This window comes from Bos mutus, chromosome 7 (genome assembly GCF_027580195.1).
Source record: "Bos mutus isolate GX-2022 chromosome 7, NWIPB_WYAK_1.1, whole genome shotgun sequence".
Classification (NCBI taxonomy): Eukaryota; Metazoa; Chordata; class Mammalia; order Artiodactyla; family Bovidae; genus Bos; species Bos mutus.
In genome coordinates, this window is record NC_091623.1 from 54,348,816 (window position 1) to 54,364,182 (window position 15,367).

At 39.9% G+C, this 15,367-nt stretch overlaps 1 protein-coding gene across 5 annotated transcripts in view; it reads right to left on the bottom strand.

Annotated features, from left to right (window-relative positions):
• Window positions 1-2,192: 2,192 nt before the first annotated feature.
• The window catches only part of LOC106700887 (zinc finger protein 177), a 31,196-nt gene continuing 18,021 nt past the window's right edge, over window positions 2,193-15,367 (bottom strand). For all 5 annotated transcript variants that reach the window (XM_070373631.1, XM_070373629.1, XM_070373628.1 and 2 more), the window contains one exon: window positions 2,193-5,440. In XM_070373631.1, coding sequence (XP_070229732.1) covers window positions 5,319-5,440 — 122 coding nt within the window. In that variant the 3' untranslated portion in view covers window positions 2,193-5,318. The remainder of the gene's footprint in view (window positions 5,441-15,367) is intronic.

Sequence of the window (15,367 nt, forward strand, 5' to 3'; positions counted from 1 at the left end):
GCAGTCAGGAGGAAGACAGCTGCCTGTGAGAGTGGCAGCTCTAGGTGAAGAGTAAAGAAAGAACCAGAGCTGCATTGACTGCAGGATCCCAAATAGCCTAGGGGATAAAGCCAATGGGATAAACTCAATGGATGGCCCCACTGGAGGCTGATGGAGACAGCCAGGTCCAGAATAGAAAGGGTTAGAAAAGACCAACATGAATCCTTCATGACCCAGGCAAAGCTGGTGAACAGTCACACCTGTTCCTGTCATCAATACTGTAATGTCCACGGTGGGGCAATCATGCACTCAGTCTACATGACTGTGTTCCCTGTACTGTATTGTTTAGTCACTAAGCCATGTCCAACTCTGTGACCCCATGGACTGCAGCATGCCAGGCTCCTCTGTCCTCCACTGTCTCCCAGGGTTAGCTCAGATTCATGCCCATTGAGTTGGTGATGCTATCTAACCACCTCATTCTCTGCCACCCTCTTCTCCTTTCCTTCGATCTTTCCCAGCATCAGGGTCTTTTTCTAGTGAGTCAGCTCTTTGCATCAGGTGGCCAAAGTATTGGAGCTTCAGCTTTAGCATCAGTCTTTCCAGTGAATATTCAGGGTTGATTTTCTTAAGGATTGACTGATTTGATCTCCTTGCAGTCCAAGGGACTCCCAAGAGTCTTCTCCAGCACCACAATTTGAAACTATTCATTCTTTGGCATTCAGCATTCTTTATGGTCCAACTCTCACATCTGTACGTGACTACTGATGTAGTCACGATGTACTGTGTATGTAAGTTAAATAAGCAGAGTGACAATATACAGCCTTGAAGTACTTCTTCCCCAATTTGGAATGAGTCTGTTGTTCCATGTCCAGTTCTAACTGTTGCTTCCTGACCAGCATACAGATTTCTCAGCGTGCAGGTTAGGTGGTCTGGTATTCCCATCTCTTGAAGAATTTTCCTCAGTTTGTTGTGATCCACATAGGCAAATGCTTTTGCATAGTCAATAAAGCAGAAGTAGATGTTTTTCTGGAACTCTCTTGCTTTTTCTATGATTTAACAGATGTTAGTCATTTGATCTCTGGTTCCTCTGCCTGTACTAAGTCCAGCTTGAACATTCATGGTTTATGTACTGTAGAAGCCTCACATGAAGAATTTTGAGCATTACTTTGCTAGCATGTGAGATGAGTGCAGTTGTGCTGTAGTTTAAGCATTCTTTGGCATTGCCATTCTTTGGTATTAGAATGAAAACTGACCTTTTCCAGTCCTGTGGCCACTGCTGAGTTTTCCAAATTTGCTGGCATATTGAGTGCAGCACTTTCACAGCATCATCTTTCAGGATTTGAAATAGCTCAACTGGAATTCCATCACCTCTACTAGCTTTGTTCGTAGTGATGCTTCCTAAGGCCCACTTGACTTCACTTTCCAGATGTCTGGCTCTAGGTGAGTGGTCACACTATCATGGTTATCTGGATCATGAAGATCTTTTTTGTATCGTTCTTCTGTGTATTCTTTCCACCTCTTAATATCTTCTGCTTCTATTGGGTCCATACCATTTCTGTCCTTTATTGTGCCCATCTTTGCATGAAATGTTCCCTTGGTATCTCTAATTTTCTTTAAGAGATCTCTAGTCTTTCCCATTCTATTGTTTTCCTCTATTTCTTTGCATTGATCACCAAGGAAGGCTTATTTCTCCTTGCTCTTCTTTGGAACTCTGCATTCACATGAGTATATCTTTCCTTTTCTCCTTTGCCTTTTGCTTCTCTTTTCTCAGCTATTTGTAAGGCCTCCTCAGACAACCATTTTGCCTTTTTGCATTTCTTTTTGTTGGGGATGGTCTTGATCACGGCCTCCTGTACAATGTCACAAACCTTCGTCCATAGTTCTTCAGGCACTCTATCAGATCTAATCCTTTGAATCTGTTTGTCACTTCCACTACATAATCATAAGGGATTTGATTGAGGTCATACCTGAATGGTCTAGTGGTTTTCTCTACTTTCTTCAATTTAAGTCTGAATTTGGCAATAAGGAGTTCATGATCTGAGCCACAGTCAGCTCCCAGTCTTATTTTTGCTGACTGTATAGAGCTTCTCCATCTTTGGTTGCAAAGAATATAATCAATCTGATTTCAGTATTGACCGTCTGGTCCCTTGTGTTGCTGAATAGGAGGAGAATCCTGAAATCCTGCAATCCACGCAAGATGCTGCTTGAAAAAAAAAAAAAAACAGAAAACCAAGATAGATTGTATAGGAGCTTATACTACAAAAGAGCCGCAAGTTCAGAGGAATTGGTTTTGGACTTGGAGGACGGGATTTTGGTAACAACTTTATTGAGACATTTTTCACATAGAATTCACCCACTTAATGTGTACATTCAATGGTTTTTCACAAATTCTGAAAACATTACTATAATCAATTTTAGAATGATTTCATCACCCCAAATACACCATCCCATCCACAACCCTAAGCAGCTACTAATCTATTGGTTATCTCTACAGATTTGCCTATTCTGACCATTTCATATCAGTTTTTTAAAAAATTACCATATGGGGGACTTCCCTGGTGGTCTGGTGGCTAAGACTCTGAACTCCTAATGCAGGAGGCCCTGATTTGATCCCTTGTCTGGGAACTAGATCCCACATGCCGCAACTAAGACCCAGCACAGCCAAATAGATATTTTTTAAATAAAAAAATTAAAATACTATATGCCTTCTTGTGACATTTCTTTCACATAGCATAAACATCTATGCTGTAACATTTATCAGTATTTTTTTAGATGATGAGTTTGAATTTGAATATTAATTCAAATGAGCTATCATAAAATGAGACAATGGGTTTGAATTTGAATATTAATTCAAATGAGCTATGGTAAGTATTAGCAAGTAGAATATAAAGCCACATTAAGAAAATAATAAGCCTTGACCAAGTGGATTTACTCTAGGAAGTCAAGGTTTGTTCAGTTATTAGGAAATCCATTAAATAACACATCCTATAGGACATCTAAGAAGGTAAATTATATGATTATCTACATTGATGCTGAAGAAGCCTTTGACAAAATTCAATAGCCATTATTTATATAAACACTCAAGAAAATAAAAATTGGCGAATACTTTGTTGGTTGATTATCTATATCTATAGCTATGTGTGTGTCTGTGTACTGGTGACATTAGCTAATGCAATTAGATGAGAGAAATTAATTGCAAGAGAAGTAAGACCACCTCTTTTTGCAGATGATATATTATTACACATGGAAAGGTCTACAGTATCAATTATAAAATTAATATAAGCAGGGAAGTTTCTGGTGGTCCAGTGGTTAGGACTCTTGAGTTTCCACTGCTAGGGGCACAAGTTTGACCTCTGGTTGGGGAGCTAACCAGGTTTCATCTGAAAGTCGCTCAGTCGTGTCCAATTCTTTGCAACCCCATGGACTATACAGCCCAGGGAATTCTCCAGGCCAGACTACTAGAGTGGATAGCCTTTCCCTTCTCCAGGGGATCTTCCCAACCCAGAGATCGAACCCAGGTCTCCTGCATTGCAGGTAGATTCTTTACCAGCTGAGCCACCAGGGAAGGTCTCACATGCTGCACGGCAAAAAAAAAAAAAAAAAAAAAAAAAGCAATTAAAGAATTCAGTATCTTTGCAAGATATGGAATTGCCATTTAGAAGTCAAAAGCCTCCATCTACTAAGCCAGTAACTAATAAGGTGATAAAATGGTAAAGGAAAAACTCAATTACAATAGTAAAAAAAGAAACTTTGGTTCAAACTTAACAAGATATGGATAAAACCCAAATGAAGAACCTTAAAACACTCTTGTAAGACAAAATAGATTTGAACAAAAGGAAAAACATCCTTTGTTCTTCAATAAAATGGCTTAACATAATAAAGATATAAATTTCCCAGGATTAATTTGGAAGTATAACATAATCCTGGGCTGCCCTTGTGGCTCAGTTGGTAAAGAATCCACCTGCAATGCAGGAGACCTGGGTTTGATCCCTCCGTTGGGAAGATCCCATGGGGAAGGGAAAGGCTACCCACCCCAGTATTCTGGCCTGGAGAATTCCATGGACTACAGTCCATGGGGTCACAAAGAGTCGGACTCCAGTGAGTGACTTTGGTTTTCATAACATAATCCTAATACGAATGCCAAGAATCTTTTTTTATTAGGCAAACTGATGCTAAAGTTTATATGGAAGAACAAACATCTGATGATACCCAAGAAAGCACTGAAAAACAAGCGATGATGCCCTACTGATGTTAAAACATGGCACAAAGCCACTATAACACTATAGTATTGTCACATAAATAGGAATCAAATGGAATAAAGTAGAATATCTCAAAATAGGCACAAAAACATATGGAATTTTAGTTTGTAAAGGTGGTGTTTCAGATCACTGAGACAAACATGGAGTTTTAATGAAAAGTGCAAAGACAACTAACTAGTTAGCCATCTGGGAAAAGATAAAATTACATATGTACCTCCCACCACTCACAAAAATAAAACACCAAATGGATCAATTATCTAAATGTGTGTTTTGGGGAAGCTGGGAAGCCATACACGTTAAGTATTCAAGTGATTTCTGGACTAATTAAGGAAAAAGATATGACCATGAGGTGGCAGTACAGACACCTTATTTGGGTAGAACTTTGACAAGTTTCTTGGTCTTCCTGGTAGCTCAGCTGGTAAAGAATCCACCTGCAACGCAGGAGACCCCTGTTCAATTCCTGCATCAGAAAGTTCCCCTGGAGAAAGATCGATTGGCTCAGATGGTAAAGAATCCACTTGCAATGTGGGAAATCTGGGTTCGATTCCTGGGTTGGGAAGATCCCCTGAAGGAGGGCATGGCAAGCCACTCCAGTATTCTTGCCTGGAGAATCCCCATGAACAGAGGAGCCTGGTGGGCTACAGTCCATGGGATCACAAAGAGTCGGACACAACTGAGCACACAGTTGACAGGTTTGCATATGAGAAAAGTACCAGGAAATACCAAAGTTATAGCATCAGGGTTACTACTCTGAAGGGGGGAGTAGCCAAACTTCTATTCCAGGAGGAAAAGGCAGTTGCAGAGGTGGTTTATGTATCTAGGTGATATTCAGAAGCCTCATGGGGAGTCTCTGGGTCAGAAAGCTCTGAAGGGTGACAGCACTTTGGGGTCTTTATAGCCCCAGGATTTATCTTCTCATGGTGGGCAGATTTTATTTCTGGGGTATGCTAAGCAGCTGTGTTCTAAATGACTGAAAATCTCCATCTCCTTGTTTGGGCTATGTTTAAAGCTATGAATTTATGTATGTATAACTGAATCACTTCTCTGTACGCCTGAAACTAACACAGTATTGTTGATCAACTATATTCTGATATAAAATAAAAATTGAAAAAAATAATTAGGACTTCCCTGGCAGTCCAGTGAACACTCTGTTCTTCCATTGCAGAGAGCACAGGTTGATCCCTGGTTGGAGAACTGAGATCCTGCAGGCCACACAACAAGGTTTAAAAAAAAAAATTTGTTTTTAATTTTTTTTTAAAAATGTTTAAATAACTTATATAAGGAAAAATAAAAACTCCAAAAAAATAAAAACAACTTAATTTGTAAATTTTTGAGTTTGGCATCAGTAGGCTACTGTGAATAATGCTGCTGTGAATATTGTTGTGCAAATATTTGAATCCATGCTCCCAGTTCTTTTGGATTTATCAGATCAGATCAGTCGCTCAGTCGTGTCTGACTCTTTGTGACCCCATGAATTGCAGCACGCCAGGTTTCCCTGTCCATCACCAACTCCTGGAGTTCACTGAGACTCATGTCCATCGAGTCAGTGATGCCATCCAGCCATCTCATCCTCTGTCATCCCCTTCTCTTCTTGCACCCAATCCCTCCCAGCATCAGAGTCTTTTTCAATGAGTCAACTCTTCGCATGAGGTGGCCAAAGTACTGGAGTTTCAGCTTTAGCATCATTCCTTCCAAAGAAATCCCAGGGCTGATCGCCTTTAGAATGGACTGGTTGGATCTCCTCACAGTCCAAGGGACTCTCAAGAGTCTTCTCCAACACCACAGTTCAAAAGCATCATTTCTTTGGCGCTCAGCCTTCTTCACAGTCCAACTCTCACATCCATACACGACCACAGGAAAAACCATAGCCTTGACTAGACGGACCTTTGTTGGCAAAGTAATGTCTCTGCTTTTGAATATGCTATCTGGGTTGGTCATAACTTTCCTTCCAGGGAGTAAGCGTCTTTTAATTTCATGGCTGCAGTCACCATTGGCAGTGATTTTGGAGCCCAGAAAAATACCCAAAACCAAAAATCCCATGGATGGAGAAGCCTAGTAGGCTACAGTCCATGGGGTCGCAAATAGTTGGACATGACTGAGTGACTTCACTTTCACTTTTCTTTCCCAGTTCTTTTGGATTTATACCCAAAGTGAAACATAATTGTTTCATTATTTGAGGAACTTCCAAACTGATTTCCACAGCAGTTGAATTTCATATTCCCACCAGCAGTGTACAAGAGTTTCAGTTTCTCCACATGCTCACCAGGATATTCTTTCAACTTCATGGCAAGTTTGAAATATTTAAAAATGAGAAGTTGATCACCTGAAACTATCACAACATTGCTAATTGGCTATACCCCAATACAAAATAAAAAGTTTAAAGAAAAAAAAGGTTGTTAAGGGAATTCCTTGGTGGTCTGGTGGTTAGGACTCAACACTTTTATTGCTGAGGGCACGGGTTCAATCTCATGATTGAACTAGGCTGGGGAACTAGGATCCCCCAAGCAACACAGTGTGGAGAGAAAAAAAAAAAGTTGATAGAGGGGGCAAAAGGGGAATCTACTTTTGGTCAAAAAGACACTTCATGCTATGATAAATTCTAAATTCTCAAGTGACATTTTTTCCAAAGAAACTAGCATGTCATAACATATCTTTGTAGTGACCCTGGCAAGCGGCAGCTGTATGAAATGTCATTAGCACCACTGAATCTAAAATTATTTCAAAATAAAAGGTTTTTCTAAATTCTATGTTGATTAATTTGGGGTACTGTTTAATTCTTGAAGTGTGCCTGAGGAGATGCCTGTTTGACATCTCCACTACTGGGTGTGATGGTCATGTTAATTTTCAGATTCCCAAAACTAATGCATGATTTTCCCCAACATCTGTTCCTGCTCAGTCTTCCCCCATTTCAGTAAATGACAGTTCCATTATTGAGCAACTGCTCAAGCCAAAATCCTTGAAGTCACCTTTTATTCTTTTTCAATTAGTTTTTTAATTGAAGGATAATTGCTTTACAGAATTTTGTTGTTTTCTGTCAACATGAACTAGTATAGAGTAGTATTTATGTAATCTACCACAAAATCCTGTCAGTTCTACATTCAGCACATATAAAGAATATACAAAATACATCTTTAATGCTACATTGGACTTCAGGACTTATCTGTTTCAACAGCCAGCATTACCTTAACTAATATGATTGATTGATTAAAAGATTGATAGAAAGAAGAAAGAGATAATGTTAGGTAATAAAAAAGCATTTTGTATTTTTATATAATATTCTTCTACTTATTTGTGAATTTTAATATTTATTAATTGATTCTTAGATATACATACAATCTTATTTTGATCTCTTTACCTTTTCTTTTGACATAAGTTTCTCTCATTTCTATAAAAGATTGTAAGGCTCTGCTAAAATCTTCTTAAACAATGTCAAATTTCAAGAATAATGTTAAAGCTGGGTTTTTTAAAAATATTACTCAAAAAATATTATTACTCATCTGTTAAAAATAAGTCATTACATGCAAACATAAATAAATAGTACTTTATTTTTTAAGTATATTTTCCAAAACAAAAAATTAAAAGAGTGGCATTATTTTACATTTTTGCATTATCTCTTTAATGTCCACTTAACAGGAACAGTTGTATTCTCATACTTGCTTGCTTTTACAATCATTCTGCTGTGATACATTGTTTTGATTGAAGTAAGTGAAGAAATTCAGCTACATACAGATACATACAGATGGAAAGGGGGGGAGTATTTCTATAGCCTCTTAAGATAATTGAAAAGTCTTCTTTGATACAGTATCAGTATTAACAAGTGGTAGTTTACTTATTAAAGATTAGTTGCACTGTGGAATCTGAAACCATTATCAATAAACTTGTCATACAGTGTCACAAACAAAAGTCAATTTCAGGTTGATTGAAAATTTAAATGTGAAACCAAACATGAATAGCTGAAGAAAACAATGAAGTTGAACATATTTAGAATTGAGTTTGGGGAAGGATTTCTTAAGAGAGACACAAAAACTAACACATTAAAGTTCAGAATCACTGTTCAAGACACCATAAAGAAAGAGGGACATGTACAATGAAAAAAGAATTGGTATCAGAAATATCACACTCCTAAACATCATAGAGAAATGACAAAGATACAGAGAGAAATTAGTAAAAACATGTAAAGGTAATTTCCAAAGGGAAACTCACAAGAGCCAATAAATATAAAAAGATGCCCATTCTCATTACTAATCAGCAATGAGATACATTTTACATAAAATACAAAAGAAATCTGAACATAAATATCCTACACCCAGTGAGTTCATGGGAGGTGTACAAGAATGTTTATGGCAACTTTATTAATAATGGATAAAAGCTACAAACTACCCAGAGAGGCCCATCCACTGTAGACTGGATAAGTAAGTTGTATACATTCATACAAAAGATCCCTATGTAGCAATTAAATAAATTATACTTTCATGTGACTTAAATCTCAAAAATGAGTGAGCAAAAGTAAGAATGTATTAACACGCTATTCATTTAGGTAGTGTTGTTCCTTTCTCAACTTTTAGTCATGTTTTATTTTTAATAATTTAAGAATCACAAGAAGTTACAAAAATAGTACTGAGGTCCCACGGACTCTTTGTCCAGCATCTCCTAATGACAATGTCTTACATAACTGTAATTCATTATCAAGATAAGAATACTGACATTGCCACAATATGATTAACTCAGGTACAGACATCTGTATTTCACCTGTTGTTTACTTGCATTCTTTTTCCTTCTTTTGGCAGGGGATACATGTTACCCTGGGGAAGAAAATGGCAACCCACTCCAGCATTCTTGCCTGGAGAGTCCTAAGGACAGAGGAGCCTGGAGGACTGTAGTCCATGCGGTCGCAAGAGTCGGACATGACTTAGCGACTAAACCACCACAAGTTTATTGTTTTTTTTAACTGTATCTATACATTTTCATCAAATCTTCTCTATTGCCATTTTTTAAAAGAAATCTGGATAGAAATCATAACTATGAGGTGGTAGAGGTTAATCTATTAGAAATCACAATAAAAAACTAGACAGGTTTACAAATAGGTAAAGGAGTACGTCAAGGCTGTATGTCACCCTGCTTATTTAACTTCTGTGCAGAGTACATCATGAGAAACGCTGGGCTGGAAGAAGCACAAGCTGTAATCAAGACTGCCGGGAGAAATATCAATAACCTCAGATATGCAGATGACACCACCCTTATGGCAGAAAGTGAAGAGGAACTAAAGAGCCTCTTGATGAAAGTGAAAGAGGAGAGTGAAAAAGTTGGCTTAAAGCTCAACATTCAGAAAACAAGGATCATGGCATCTGGTCCCACCACTTCATGGGAAATAGATGGGGAAACAGTGGAAACAGTGTCAGACTTTATTTTGGGGGGCTCCAAAATCACTGCAGATGGTGATTGCAGCCATGAAATTAAAAGACGCTTACTCCTTGGAAGGAAAGTTATGACCAACCTAGATAGCATATTCAAAAGCAGAGACATTACTTTGCCAACAAAGGTCCGTCTCGTCAAGGCTATGGTTTTTCCAGTGGTCATGTATGGATGTGAGAGTTGGACTGTGAAGAAAGCTGAGTGCCAAAGAATTGATGCTTTTGAACTGTGGTGTTGGAGAAGACTCTTGAGAGTCCCTTGGACTGCAAGGAGATCCAACCAGTCCATTCTAAAGGAGATCAGTCCTGGGTGTTCTTTGGAAGGACTGATGCTAAAGCTGAAACTCCAGTACTTTGGCCACCTCATGCAAAGAGTTGACTCATTGGAAAAGACTCTGCTGCTGGGAAGGATTGGGGGCAGAAGGAGAAGGGGACGACAGAGGATGAGATGGCTGGATGGCATCACCAACTCGATCGACATGAGTTTGAGTGAACTCCAGGAGTTGGTGATGGACAGGGAGGCCTGGCGTGCTGCGATTCATGGGGTCGCAAAGAGTCGGACACGACTGAGCAACTGAACTGAACTAAACAGATTGAAAGATACTTTCAGAGTGGACTGACGTGGGAGTTGGGGTCTAGCTAAATCCTTTTTACAAGAGACACATCTAAAGTACACAGAAGGCTTAAATGAGAAGGAGGGAGAACCATCTGACAGAAAACTGGCATGGCTTTATTAATAATACTGAAAAAAATAGACCTAAAAAATCTTTCTCCTTGCTGTCTCCAATTTTTCTCCTAGTTTCTTCCGAACCCATTTCAATCAGCCTTTTGTGACAGCAGGTCACAGAATCAGCTTTGACAAGTTTATCAACAACTCCCATTGATATTCTGTTATCTGTTGTCAAGTCCAGTCAGAACAGAGAGGGTGGAGGAAGGCTGAGTCAGGGCAGTCCTAGACAGAGGAACAGTCTAGCCAAGTTTGGGCCAGACTAGTGGGGGGTTCTTAAACCGTGGCCATCAGTGGGAGAGCCCTGTGACCCACAGGGATGGGCTGGTACTATTACTCCTGCCAGGCTTAGTCACTGCCAGGAGCAGTCTTAGCACAACCCCAGAGGTAGGTTCTGGGCAGGGCAGCAACCAGGGCCACTCATAAACTAAGCCCACTAGGTGGATACCCAAGATGCAGGTTCTCATGGCTACCATACCAGCAGACACTATACTCAGCTGGGAGTAATAAACATTTCTGAAAGGGAGGACTTCCCTGGTGATCCAGTAGTTAGAATCCATGTTGCACCACAGGGGAATGTAGGTTCAATCCCTGGTCGGAACTAAGATCCCACATGCTGTGAAGCAATTAAGCCTGTGAGCCACAACTAGAGAAAAGGCTGTGTGCCATAACGAAAGACTCCACATGACGAAACAAAGATCCTGTGTGCTGCAACTAAGACCCAATGCAGTCAAAAAAAAAAATTTAAACTCCTACGAGAAATAAAAAATTCTTGATAGCTCTCCCATCATGAAACTACAGTGGAGACTTTAAAAAATATATGTATTTCTTTTTCTCATGTACCATGAGTCTAGAGATAAGCAGTTCAGTGTAAGTACAGCTACTCAGAGAAACTGCTGAGAAGCAAGGAAGCCTTGTGTTCTGGCATCACCATCTTTGCTGGTGGCTTCTGCCTACTGGTTACCTTCTTCCAGTCCCTGGCACTGTATTTACTTTCCAGGCAGAAAGAGGGAGGAAGTACCGAGGAGAAAGAGAGTAAGATAACAAACATGGGATTGTCCCCTTTTCAACGGCTTTCCTAGAAATCACACCAGTGGCTCTGCCTCTGCCATGTGCCAGGGCTGTGAGGCATTCCTTCAAGAAAGATGGGGAGGGACTTTCCTGGTGGCTCAGTGGATAATAATCTGCCTGCCAATGCAGGAGACATGGGTTCGATCCCTAGCCCAGGAAGATCCCATATGCTGCGGAGCAACTGGGCCTCTGCACCACAACAACTGAAGCCCATGCACCTAGAGCCTGTTTTCCACAAGAGAAGCCAGCACAGTAAGAGGCCTGTGCATCATAAGAGAAAGCAGCCCCTGCTCACCCCAGCTACCGAAATCCTGTATGCAGCAACAAAGACCTAACATATCCAGTGATAAATAACTTTAAAAAAGAAAAGAAAGACAGAGCAAGCTGGGTTTTCTGTTTTTTGTTTTACTAACATTTAACAAGTTGAGCAAAATCTAGGTTGTGATAGTAGGAAGTGGCAAGAGTGGACACAGAGCAACGTGTGCTACACTGGGCCCATAAAGTCCCAACAGATGCCAGAGGTTCCACATCCTACAGGTCACTGCCTCCAATCACAAACAACTAGAATGGAAATGAAAAACAAGGCGACCGAGAAACCCCAGCACTGCATCTAGAAGACATATTCCTGAATAACCCATGTGTCTCAGGGGCTGTTAAAATGGAAATAATACAGTATTTAGAACTGAGCCACAATAAGTAAAAAGATCACCTATCACAACTTGTTGAATAACTTGGAGGGCATTTAGAGTGATATATGTGGCCTTGCGTATTTATATTACGCAAGGAAAAGCCAAGAAGCCAATGAACTCGGGGTCCACATAAAAAATGCAGCATTGGGAACTATGTCTAGAAGGGAAAAGAATCTGGAAACAATATATACAGGCACATATAACTGAATCACTTTGCTGTACACCTGAAACTAACACAACATTGTAAATCATATTTACTTCAATAATTTAAAAAAAAAATGTAGCATAAAGTCAAATCCACATTCGTAACACTGACAGAGCCCCTCTCTCAAAATGAGTTCTCTTGTGAATACCAGTGAAGGTCCCATCTGAAGGCCCATACATAGTCGTTATACTAACACAACCATTCTCTATTTGTCCTTCCATATGACACAGAAGGATGGGTGCTCACGAGGGCTTTCACAACTTCTATGGGAAAAAAAAAAAATGACAGTTTTCTGTACAGGCATCCAGTTCCTGTCCTACCCGATTCTTCTGGGTTGAATACAGTCACTTTTGTCAGAAGGCTATATTTAAGTGTCTATTTTCCCAGGACTTGTTATGTAAGTTTTTTGCTTTTTTTCGGCTGCATCTCGCAGCTTGTGGAATCTTAGTTCCCAGACCAGGGATTGAACCCAGTAGGCCCCTTGGCAGAGTACAGAGCCCTAAACAGTGGACCACCAATGAATTCCTAAGGTTTTTTTAAAAAAATAACTTAAAAATTAAATTATATTTTGAATCCTCAAGAAAGGATATTTGTGGGGAGAAATTTGATTAGAGGTTGTGTGCGCTAACATTTTATCCATGTTAAATTTCATATGTGCATTCATTATATTTTGATTATAGAGGAAATGTCCATTGGGAGATAGTTCTCCATGGGCTAACTCACATTTCCATATGTCTTGCTCTGTTCTGCACTGTGTCCTTGAGGATGTTTATAGACCAGACATCCTCGGAGCAGAGGGCAGGTATGTTTGCAGTCCAGTGTCCTAAAGTTAAAGTCCCTCCCGGGCAAAGATGGGGCAGATTTGTTTACAGCTCATTAGAAAATGAGCTGGAGTTCCTGAGCTGTGACACAAACTGACTCCATGAGTAGCATCCACATGGGCCATTTTACATCATCCCTGTGCAACTTGGGAGTCCAGGAGAATCAACAGGAACGTGAAGCATCTGTTGCCTCCTGCACTGTTAATAAAGCCCTTGGTCTCTGACCCAGAAATCTGGTGTCTCTGGCCAACGTCCATGAAACTGTGGCAGGCTAACGATCAGCCTGGAAGTAGGGAAGATCTTTTTATTTTTTGACAATATCCTGGTTCTTAGGATGAATGCTAAAGAAATCTTATGTTTGTAATGGCTCACCCATTAAAAAAAGAAAGGGGGGGTTCCCTGGTGGCTCAGATGGTAAAGAATCTACCTGTAACACAGGAGACCTGGGTTCAATCCCTGGGTGGGGAAGATCCCCTGGAGAAGGGAAGGCTACCCACTCCAGTATTCTTGCCTGAAAAATCCCATGGACAGAGAAGCCTGACAGGCTATACAGCCCATAGGATCACAATAAGTCGGACATACATAAGGAGAGAAAACATAAAACAGTTGTCCAAAAAAAAAGTTGATAATCGGTGAATGAAGGCATGGACTTTGAGGGACTTTCCCCAACTAACTTTATGAGGCTGGCATATCCCAACAAAAGAACAGCATGACAAAGGAAAATTTGCAATTTGGTGTCACTCAAAGGTGCAAAAATCCTAGCTAGCAAACTAGGAACAGTGCTGTGTAGTAGATATGAGAGGGCAGAGTTACCCAGGAATCCAAGGTTAATAGCACAGTAGAAGAGTCAATTCATTTACCACACAGACATGTTAAAAAAAACAAAAGAAAAAGCTACCTGTATTCATTCATTCATTCAACAAATACTTATTGAGTGCCTGCTATGAGTTCTACCCTTGTTCCAGGGGTTTTGAAATACATCAATGAACAAATACTATCATCTCACGAGATGCAGAACAGACATTTGATTTTGTAAAAAAAAATGCAATGCCTGTTCATAAGAAAGAACACTAATGCCCTAGGAAGAGAAGGCAACTTTATCATCCTGATAAAGTCATCCACCAAAATGTAACAGCAGATAACACTTTGATACGATAGGAACACAATGCCCTTTAAGATCAGGAAGAAGACCAGGGTGCAGAAGGCCCCTTCCAATCAATATGATTCAAAAGCCGCTGCCAGAGAGCATAAGAGCAACAAGAGCATAAGAAAGTGGTAAGAATTTAAAAGGAGCAAATGAAATCTGTCTGTATATATAGATATGATTATCTGTAGAAATCCCCCCAACGATCTACCCATCAGTTATTAGACAGGAAGGAGTATATCCAATTTGCTATGAATAGGCTCAACAAAGAGAACTCTATGAGGACCAGCAAGATACATATACCTCTAGGTCTTCTCCAGAAATACCCTGTGAAGTATTCTAGGAAAGAAAACCATGCCATTTCTCACAAAAAGTCCAAAAGACTTCTAAATAACACAAGGAAAAGAATCAAAAGTGTAGCATGGAAACTATGGGTTAAAAGGAAGAAGACCCTGAAAGAAAAGATGACACTGCCAAGATAAATACCCCCAACTGAACCCCAATAAATGAGTTAAAGAGTGTTGCCCTCTTTAGATCATTCATTCAATCTAAAAAAGATTCATTAACAATTGAATGCCAGCATTTGAGAAAACAGACGGTGACTGTCCTCTCCAAGGAATGCCACAATTACAAGATGACTTCAAAATAGTATTATGGGTCTATCCTGCCATGATGAAGACGGTAGCTATGTTTACCAAAATGAATGCACATTGGAAGAACCTTTTAAAACAACTTTAGTGGGGTATCACTTACATACTATAAAACTCACACATTTGAAATGTACAGCTCAAATGATTTTTAGTGGTCTGTCTACAATGCGGGAGACCCAGGTTCGATCCCTGGGTTGGGAAGATCCCTTGGAGAAGGAAATGGCAATCCACTCCAGTACGATTGCCTGGAAAATCCCATGGACAAAGGAGCCTGGTAGGCTACAGTCCATGGGGTCACAAAGAGTCAGACACGACTGACTCCACGTTCACATTCATCACACTGTGCAGCTATCAGCATGAACCAGTTTTAGAACATTTCCATTACCCCAGTAAGATCCCTCATGCCTGCAC